The sequence below is a fragment of the Formica exsecta genome, unplaced genomic scaffold, assembly GCF_003651465.1.
Source record: "Formica exsecta isolate Colony F162 unplaced genomic scaffold, ASM365146v1 scaffold1022, whole genome shotgun sequence".
In the NCBI taxonomy this organism is placed as follows: Eukaryota; Metazoa; Arthropoda; class Insecta; order Hymenoptera; family Formicidae; genus Formica; species Formica exsecta.
Genome location: NW_021848362.1, coordinates 23,735 through 34,771, shown reverse-complemented (window position 1 = coordinate 34,771; position 11,037 = coordinate 23,735). Strand labels below are relative to the sequence as shown.

Here is an 11,037-nt window from a genome sequence, read left to right as displayed (position 1 = left end):
AACTTTTCCGTGAAGTCAACGAGTGCAAGTTGAAACGCGTAAACGAATCTTTGGATGGCCAAGGAGATCGATAGCGCGTCTTGATTGAAAAACTTTCTTAAGTGTCTAAAAATACTCATATCTATCATCTTTTAATGTTAAATTTTTCTAACAATTACTACATATTGAAGATGTAATAACAGATCATAAAAGATGAATCAGTCTTCAAAATTAAGAAAAAAGATGGATTGCGTATACGTCATATCTAACTGTACTACGCTTTTCTCTATTTTAGCCTTTAAGTACTAGTACGTATTTTCATAACATCGATATTGAAAAATATATAATTAATAATAATTTTATGTAAAAAATCAAATTTTATAAAAATTTTATTTTATATCATCTAACTAAATTTTGTGAAAATTTTAAATGAGACAAAATCCAAATTTTAAGATAAAAGAAAAGAGATGTTTTAACATATATTTAATTTGGTTTTTCCAATTATCCTTGCAGTTATCCTTATATGCCAATTTAAAACGCGACCGTTTAAGTTAAAGCTTTGTTTAACTAGTCAAAGAAAATTGCAGTCAATATCATGAAAATAAAACACCTACATCTTTAATAATGTGTTCGAGCACAATATTTTACGGTTCTATATTCTGCGGGCTTATATTTTGCGACAGTTTACTACTATCATCGTGACTCTTGCAGCGTATTATCACTTTTTCTTAAGGCAAAAGCTTTAGTAATAAGCCAAAGAATTTATAAACATATATTATAATAAAAATCGAAAAATATATAAATATGAATCATTGACCAAATAAAAAAACTTATCAAGGAAAACTCAAATATTCAGCGGGTTTCTCTAATGCTTTCATCCATGAATTCATAGATCAATCCATAGGAAAATTTTTTAAAGAGCATCAGATAAATAGCAATCTTATTTGCGTTGAAAGAAATGCAAGTGTTTGCAAATCGATCAATCTTTTCTTTGAAAATAATGCATTTAGTCTGCGGATAGAAAGGAATAAAGAATAAGATAATAAAATCTTTATCTAAAACTAATAAAGAAATGTATCATCCATTCTTTATTATCTATTCGTACCTTTTAATTAAAAAAAAATATCTCTTCTTCGATTGCTTGTATAAGAATTTCTAAAACTAGGAATATTCCGATTTTTTGTTATATGGAAATTCCACATGAAATATCATCAACATCTCGAGTCAGTAGTTAAAAAGAAAAATCGGCTCCAGATTGATCAAAGAATTTCTCAAGATGATAGAAAATGCGGGAAACTTAGAACACTTTTGTGTGTAAAACAGCTGTAGACAAGCTTGTAAAGAGAATCGCGCCAACGGTGTTCCACAACTGCCTTAAAGATATTTTTTTCATGCGTTCAGCGGTCTGATATTGACTATCGTCGAGGGTACTTGGTGGATGTTGGAGAACACATAAAGAACTATACAAGGATACAGAAAATTGATTAACATTGACAAACACAGAGGAAATTGCTCGTCATGCTCTCGTTGAATTTGATAAAGATAATACTTCGTGATCTGTCATGTCATGTATCTCATCACACGCCGATCATCTCCGTGGATGTTTCTCGAGGAAGCTGGAAGGAGTGAAACATCCCATAAGCAGATGAAACGGAAACTGTGTCTTCCTCGTTCAAGAAGGAGCGCATTTTAATAAAGATAACCGATCGAATATTCGATTTGACGTTTGGTAATGTCGCTATGTAAACGCGTATGTACGACGTCGCGGGACGTCGGCGTGGCTGGGATCGGATGCGTTTTTGCCATCGTCGATTTTTCCGCGCACATCAACGTTCGCAATCCGCGTTCACGATGATCAATTTACCGTGCGGATCTTCCCGCACGCGGCGGTGCCTCGGGATGTCAGGACGAGGAGAAACGTTCTCGCAGACGTTCTCCACTTTTCACGCTTCCGTGTCCGAGAGGCCACTGACAGAACTCCGAGATCTTCCATCCTGCTCGGCCGTCCCCGTCTCCCTCTTTCTCATTCGGAGTGTCAGGAAGGAGGCCGTGGCACGGAGAGGGTGCGCGATGTGGAAGCGGGAGAGAGTGAGAGGCTTTATCGACCCGTGACAGGGCCGGTCAAGAGAAGGGAACCCGGTGGCTTCGGGAAATTGAGATTGTATTTGAAGTGGCAAACGGTGGAATTCATGAGAAGAGCAAACTGTTGAGGAAGAAACTGATGAAGAACTTCATTTTAGATAATGATTAGACAATTTTTTGGTACATTAGAGTAAATATAAACTATCAAAATCAATCGAGAAATTTTATATTGCGGAGAAGTTTTTTGAAGTAATTAAATTATGCTTTATGAATAAAAACACTTTCATTTCAAAAAAAGCAATCATAGAATGGTATGGTAACATACCATAATGTAAAATAATGTTTTAATCATATTGATATTGATAGATGTATCTTTCTGTTTTTTGAAATTAAGAATTTTAGAAAGTGATGTGTATGATACAATACTTTCTAAAATTATTCAATTTTACATAATATATTAATTTCAACAGAGTGGATTCTCTTGGAGATATTATTTCTAAAGTTTAGCTTGCCAGAGTCATTTTTAAAGTTTTGCTTATTCGATTATTTTCGATTCTTAATTTTTTATTCAGGTATTATAGATGTCTCGATATTCTTATTAAGAAAAACTCGATTCCGAAACAGTCGAAAAAGCTAAAACAATATCTTCCAATTCTGCGATATCAAGCGCAATAATCAACAAGATCAAATCATATTTTTTTACAATATCATAGAAACCACTTATATAAATTTTATATATGCCGTGTCATGATAAAAACATCAGTAATATAATTTTGCTTTAGGATAAATTAAATTGTATCGTGAGTTTGTAAACATAAAACGACATTGCAAATAATATTACAAAGTTAAACGTGACTATTAGGGAGTTATTCAAAGCACGTGATACTCCTGGTGCGAACGGATGACATGTTTTAATTAATGAGAAGCACATTAAAATAATTACTGGTAAAAACCACGCCTTTGTAAGAACTCGCGAGACTCTATTTTCAAGATTACAAACTGACCCGATTTTTTCGTAAATCCACTTTTCTCTTCCGTAATAAACCCGTAAACATTATACACATAAAATTACAAAAATTACATCACAACGAAATATTCAAAAATTTTATGACAAAAGTGTTTTGTCTGAAATTTTAATTCTGTTTTTCTTGTAAACTTCATAACGTACGGTAAAAGTGCATAATAACGGACCCAGCTCCAATGACCTTGACCTTTGCATATGTTGTCAAGGTCATGACCCTGAGTAACCTCCCAAAGGTTTTAGCCGTCGCTCGTTTTTTATTAAAAAGTTATTAACAAAAAAAGTTTGAAAAATATAGCAGTTATTTTGAGTATTGAAAGACATAAATGACTAATATATATTATATGTGGAAAAAATATATGTATGAACGATTTCCCGCTTTTCCCTCAGAGGGGGGGGGGGGCGGAACCCACTGCATCCATCCATACACTTTTCCACCCACACAAGAATTGTAGGGTAGATCTCGCTTCGCGTTGTAAAATATATGCGTGGACGCAGTGGGTTTCGCCCCTCCCCCCTCCCTTCGGGGGGTTCCACTTTCAAAAGATATAGCTTAACCCAAACCAAATTTTAGTTTTAAATCAGGAATAGGTTTGGGTTAGGTTATATCTTTCGGAAGTGGAGCCCCCCCCGTAGGAGGGGGGGGGGGCGGAACCCACTGTATCCACGCATATACTATACAACGCGAAGCGAGGTTCACCCCACGATTATTGTGTGGATGGGAAAGTGTATGCGTGAACACAGTGTGTTCCGCCCCCCTACGGGGGGGGGGGCTCCACTTCCGGAAGATATAACCTAACCCAAACCTATTTCTGATTTAAAACTAGACCTTGCTTCGTGCAGAAAGTTGCAAATTCATGTGAAATCATATAATTATAAATCTTGTTTAAGTAGTCAGAACTTTTTACTAACGTAGTGACGGAAAAGGTCAATGACCTTGACCTTCTTAGAGGTCAAGGTCAATATCAAGGTCAACCGGAAGTCATATGGGATAGGGTGTGTAAAGGTAAACATTTACCTAATTACGTTTTATTTAGTAAACTTTTTTGTTAATAACTTATTAATAAACAACGAACGACGCTTAAAACATTTTGGAGGATGCTCAGGACAGTGACCTTGACAACATATGTCAAGGTCAAGGTCATTGGGGCTGGGTCCGTTATTATGCAGTTTTACCGATAAAAAAGTCTAATGTATAATCTGCGAAAACCTTGTGACTCCTGCATTTATTTGCTTTTTTGTAGCATTTTTTTGTCTTGATAAAAAATCATAATAGAGAAATTGGCGACACAAAATATAAGAAATATTATTAATTATTTATTAATTTCTGAATCTGATTAAATATGTATATTTTTTCACTTCCGACTTTCGTTTTATAAAACAAAACAATTTAGCATTTATATACAATATGTAAATGAATATTTAGATATAGATGTATTTTTTTTAGATGCCTAAGAAAAAATACATTATGTAACATTTACATATATTGTAATATACAACGTAAAAATTCTAAATGATGTATGCGCTTCAATATTTTGGTTAAGAGAAACTTCAAACTTAACTTTAAAACAACTTAAACTCGTCAAAAAATTATTCCTTAAAGTATTCTTCGATAAGTTTCTTATATAAAACCGCATGCGTATACCTTGGTACCTAATCAACGGATGTGTGATATCGCAACCTTGTGCCTACGTGAACATCCGTTTTCCTGGATATCAATTAACGAGATATCAGTGATGCAATTCCTAAAAGGCATATCAACCCAAAAGGTAGAATAACATTAAACTGAATTATGTAGAAAGATTTGGTACTAACAATAAGCATTTATGGGAAAATTGAGAAAGCAATATAGATCAAGCGTGCGTCCTTTATATCTTCGCTATGAATTAAAGTAGTATAATCGGACTAGGAAATTCGAGAGATTCTTTAAAACGCATTTTGAGAAAATTCTAGTTTATAAATCATCTCTTACATAATTATATTTTTCTAATACTGTTTATAATTCCATAAATTTAAAATTAATTTTTCCGATTTAAATTCTTAAGAGCAATCGAATCGAGTGAAAAATGAGAGAATATAATCAATATATAAATGCGATCATTCACGAAAACAAATTTTTGACACATCACATATTTCCTATATATAAAATATAATTTATTACGTATAAAATCCTGTTATAAAATCCATAATTATGTTTAAGTTTATGTCCTACATTTCCTACATTATCTTAATTAATCAATAATATAGGTATCATTATTATTGACAGTAGAAAATTTACCGATATAGGCATTGTGTGCTCTGTTCTACATTTTCTTCTATTCCTCTAACAAAATAAGCTAAGATTCTTCTGTTGCATTTTCCATAAACACAGCACGAATAAACTGAGTAATTCATAAGAGTAGAGGAGTAGACCATGACTACAATGCTTTACTGGTGACGATATATTTAATAATTATTTTAATACATCGACAGTCGAATTCATGTTTTATGTTAACAAAATATTAAGCCTAAGGCACACTGTACATGTTTTCATGCTACACATCGCGTATATAAATTAGTAATAAAGAAACCTGACCGCGATCATCCCGGCGTTTTTCATAGAACATTATATGTACAAAACTTAAGGTAAATGTCTTAAAAATGCAAATCTCAAACTTTTCTCTGCTAGTAAAATTATTGAAAATGCATGCTGCATGGTCGCTGCATTTCTAGTCGATCTGGTACTGATGTAGGATGTAGATTGTGTTCCGATATTCAGTAGATGCCAGTACTAAAAATCTATAGTGTATGTGACGTAAACTATACGTTTTCAGCATACTGGCCTACTGGCAGTTAATAACGGAACGCAGCCATAATCAGATGCATCGTGTGTCATTCGTGTGGAATTTACCAGTTACGTCAGTTTGTGTCCAATGACAAAGGGGAAATACGTATATGTAGTATTTATATCGAGAGAGACCAGATAAAAAGGTAGAAGTGAAGTTCGCGAAGACTAGTAAAGATGGTAACAGGCTCGCATATAACTATTGTTATACCAGAAATTGTTGCTAAGAGCGTATGTTGTAATTGTGCGTATAAATACTTGTGAAAAAGGTATAGTATACGGAACGGAAAAAATATTATATATTTAGCATATATATAAGATGATATACAAGGTGTTTCATAAATTGTGGACAAAACTTCAGTAATGGATTCCTAATGCTTAGCGAAGAAAAAAAAGTTATATCAATTATAGGTCCGGAAATGATTAGTTTCTGAGTTATTGTAAGTTTTTCCCACCATTTATGAAACACCCTGTATATAAATACTTTTCTGTAATTTTTTCACTGAAAGATCAAATAACAGAATGACTAAACCTTGTATTTTTTCTGACGGATAAGACAGTAAAACGTGTAACGTTAAACTACAATCGTTTTAAGATAGTTGTATTTTGAATAAGAATAGAAGAATTCAGTGAAGCTTGAAATTATAAATTACGAATCGATATTTTTTCTACTACTTTCTAGTCAAATATGAATTTTAGATTATTATTATATTTAATCATATCTTGTATTTACATCTACAAATTATAAAGCACATTAATTTAGTTTTAAGATTATATTTGATTACCCTTTTACGAAAAGTAAAAGTGTAACAAAAATTATGCCAAAATTTCTTTTATGTTATTTCGAATAGTACACATATGGCACATATATTTCACAGAATTTTGAAACAATTCACGAGAAAAATGTTCCAAGTTCCTTAAAAATTTATTCTTTTGTTTCTTTTTTCTCTCTCTCTCTCTCTCTCTCTCTCTCTCTCTCTTTCTCAAATATGGTTTTATAGAACTAAGTAATATTATATATGTTTCCACAGGCTTTACTAGAATTTATTCCGTACAACATATTATTTTATTTTTGAAATATATATGAATTACTAGACAAGTAAATTACTAAAAAGTTTGTTTGGTATAAAATAGTGCGCAGTTACAAAGAAATGGGTATTTTTCATTATTTTTTTGTAGTATTATTTATTTTATTTACAAATAACACTTCTAAACAAGTTATAAACAACCATAATTAAAATAATATTGCAGGTAATTCCAAAAGTAAAGACGAACACGATAATTATAGCAAAAAGTGTAGGCAACCCGGTTACAGTGGTTACATAATAAAGGAAGACGGTACCATTACGGGTACCAAACAGTTTCCATTTAATCCATTTGAAAATATTCATGATGCATGCAAAACTGGCAGTGAAAGAAAATTACAAGATTTATTTCATAAATTTGATAAGTCACATAACTTACCTAATGATGCAGTTAATGATCAATCTAAATTTATGACTGACACCTGCGTTAATAAAGAAAAATGCAATAATGAAAATCAAACAACTTATCTGAAAAATAAATCTACAATTAAAGTAACTGCACCATCTACAATATCTACAAAAGATGACTTTATGACGGAATGGTTTTCATGGAAAAATGAGTTCCTCACATACATGAAATCAATTGACCAAGCAGAGAGTAATAAACACAAGTGGGGTATAATGCTCTTAAATCGTATGGGTCCTATCGGCCAAGAAATTTATAGAAGTTTTACATTTGATAAGGATCACGCTGAAGATAATATAGATACATTGCTAAAAAAATTTGATTTCTATTGCATATTTGGAGATAAAAAAAGAGAAGATGATGAAGATATTGATAAATATGTCAACGACTTGACGGTATGTTAGTGTGAATATTTTTATCATTTTCACCAACCCGTTTCTCATAAAACATTATTTTTAATCATAGCTAAATCAGTTTTGAAAAACATTATATAATTATAGGGGCAAGATAGAATTCATTAAACTACGCAAAATTTTCATGTGTTATTTTTTTCTGTCGCATAAAAGAGTTATAGCTCTCTCTCTCTCTCTCTCTCTCTCTCTCTCTCTCTCTCTCTCTCTCTCTTTGTTTCTCTCTTGTTCTAGTTTCTAAAATCATTCTATCTGAAGGATTGGAAGTATTCTCTCTTACCTTCTTTATTTTTGACATCAATGTAAAATGCCTAAAATATTAAGTGCAATGGATATACAATATATTTTTATTTTGTATTCTCCATAAAATGTAGATATTTAATTTTTTTATGTATAAAAACTTAAATAAATAATTTTGTTTTTTAGATAATGGCGTCAAAATATATGACTAATACAGATGAAATAGTGAAAGAGAAAATTCTGATGGAAATAAATAAAGATAGATTTACAAGGAAAGCTGAAAGTTTAATTTTGGGATTCTCATTTCCATCGTGCAAACAATTGTTAACTGTAAAAGAAATAACGTATATTTGGATGTCATATGAGAACGCAAACTTCAAGCGAAGTGAGGAAATCCACAATTTTTTAGTTAAAAACTGCAATAATTGTGGAAGGACACATAAAGTAAATAATTGTTATGCTCGTGGAAAACAATGTAATAAGTGCGGTAACGAAAATCACTATTGGACAAGATGTCCGTCTCAATTTATTGCTAATTGCTTATATTGTGGGGAAAGTCATTTTGTTCGAGAGTGTCCTGCTTATTTGAATGAATGTAATAGATGTAATAGAACAAATCACTTCTCCTGGAAATGTTCGATTCTAAAAGTTTTAAATTGCAATCATTATGGTTTAACACATATTGCATCTAAATCTGCATGCCCAGCAGCAAATTTTACATGCACTAGGTGCGGTAAAAGAGGACATTTATCAATAAAATGTTTTGAAAAACGGACATACATAACAATGTGGAATACCTAAATAGCATACTTCTTCCATTACATAAGAAAACCAAAGTTTATGATATAAATTTTATAAAATACGATACACATATTTGTAGGTATAATATTACTTTTTATATTATTATATTCTTATCAAGCGACGCGGTAGCGTCGCGACGCCAAGTATATATAAAAAATTTTCTATCCGAGATAGATCCATTTTAAAGTCGGCGGAATTACATGGCCAGATTCACTTTTTGGTGCTACGATAAAACCACCGGTTAGTGCATGTGTGTGCTATATTTATAATTGTGGATCAAAATTCCGAAGAAATATTATGGATTTATTAATGTTTTATTATATATATAGTTGCGCATGATGCTTTGTCATTCTAGTATATACTTTCTCTACGGACAGTTATAATAATCTCCACCGACTATCTAGACATAGACAGTTATACACAGTGAATTAAAAAGATTCAAACTTAACTGTCATTGATAATAACGATCCCTATTTCGTCAGCAGCCAGTCTTAATGAAATCTTGGGAGATGTCTAAATTTCTCTGTAAATGTATGACTATTCCATTCTTAACTCGTACTAAGAGAGAATTGATGCAAATTTTCTCATTAAAATGTTCAAAATAAAATGCCCACTTTTAATTAAATTACTCTAGAACTAAAAACTTATGTATAAAAATTTAATACGGCTTTGAAGATTCTATTATATAATATAATCAATATTCCTTGAAAAGATTTTTTTCTGCTTTCTCTCTTTTCTTATTCTTGAAACAAAATTATCAAGCATTTTAAGCAATATTAAAGCATGCTTTTAATTCATATAGCTTTTTATAATTAATTATTAATTAATTATTAATTATATTATTTAAGTAATTTTTTAATTTATAAATTCAGTTGGATGCACTAGTGCACACTGATGTACATATTAAAAGCTATTATATATAAATTTATATAAGCATAATTTATATATATCACATAAGTAAAACGATAAGATAATTAATACTATACAAATCTTTTGAAAATAAACTTAACAATAGATACGCTTTGCTTAAAGCCCACTTTACACGATCTATAATTTGCAACAGAATTCCAGACAGAATTCAAGTAACTTGCTCCCGGGACCAAGACATTGTCACATATATTTTTTTGTTCTTTTCTTTCTTTAGATTATTAAGCAGATACAAAAGTAGGTTAACTTGTAGTTTATGTCATTTACAATTCACCAATCATGGGTACATTGCGCATATTTCATGCGTCTTTTCTATTTATAAAAATAAAGCATGATAGTTATAATTCTGTTTGTTCACATGTTTTCTGTATTTATTACACAACGCATAAAAATTATAAATAGAATTCTGTCTTGAATTCTGTTGCAAATTATAAATCGTGTAAAGTGGGCTTAACACTATTTTCGCTCGAAGAAGAAGATTCTTCACTCTCATTTGTCCACTAAACACTTCGGAGCAGAAATAGTGTCTAACGGAATGCATTTATTGAATATATTGTTGCGTTCCTGCGAGTCGTCTGTGGTAGTTAATCCTGAAGTTGCTCCCGTCTCTAAGAGATCATCTCCAAACACGTCGCTAAGGGTTGTTGTAAAACAACGGCGGACATCTTGAGAGTGAGATCGGCCATCTAGCTAAAGTCTCGCGACGGATGTCATTCCGGGCGGACATATTTGAGATTACGATTACCGTTATTACCCGTTCTGTGTTCCTTGTTTAATTGTGTGTTCTGTGTTATTATTAAAGTTCCTTTTGTTCTTTTAAAAGAGGTTTAATCATTTACGTCGCGGTACGCGAGTGCCGTTTGTGTCGCGCGTGTTCGAGTATTATCGAAGTCGACGCGCGGATGCAACAATATAAAAACTTTTATAAAATTTTTATATTTCTTATATTTCTAAATGTAATTTTATTTGATTAATAAGATTTTTGCAAATAAAATGACATAAAAAAACGCGACATTATTCGGATAAATTTCAATCAGATATAAATTTAAAACTTAGATAAAATATTTTTTTTCTTATCTAAGTAAAAATTATCCGAATTATATCGTGTTTTTGATGTCATTTTAAAAATCTCATTAATCCATTAAAATTATTTTCAACAAATTACTTTCTAAAATAAAACAAATGTTTTAGTTTTTATTATATATAATTTTTTGACGTATCGTCAAAGAGTTTCGAAGTCTCTTACATGTAAGGGGCTTATT

General features: G+C 31.5%; 1 protein-coding gene across 1 annotated transcript in view; it reads left to right on the top strand.

The window, feature by feature from the left end:
* The window catches only part of LOC115232948, a 75,905-nt gene extending 66,735 nt beyond the window's left edge, over positions 1-9,170 (top strand). The window contains exons 4-7 of the mRNA XM_029803132.1: positions 5,896-6,175; positions 6,938-7,061; positions 7,158-7,792; positions 8,234-9,170. Of these exons, the coding sequence (XP_029658992.1) occupies positions 7,058-7,061; positions 7,158-7,792; positions 8,234-8,848 (1,254 nt within the window). The 5' untranslated portion in view covers positions 5,896-6,175; positions 6,938-7,057 and the 3' untranslated portion in view covers positions 8,849-9,170. The remainder of the gene's footprint in view (positions 1-5,895; positions 6,176-6,937; positions 7,062-7,157; positions 7,793-8,233) is intronic.
* The last annotated feature ends 1,867 nt before the right edge of the window (positions 9,171-11,037 follow it).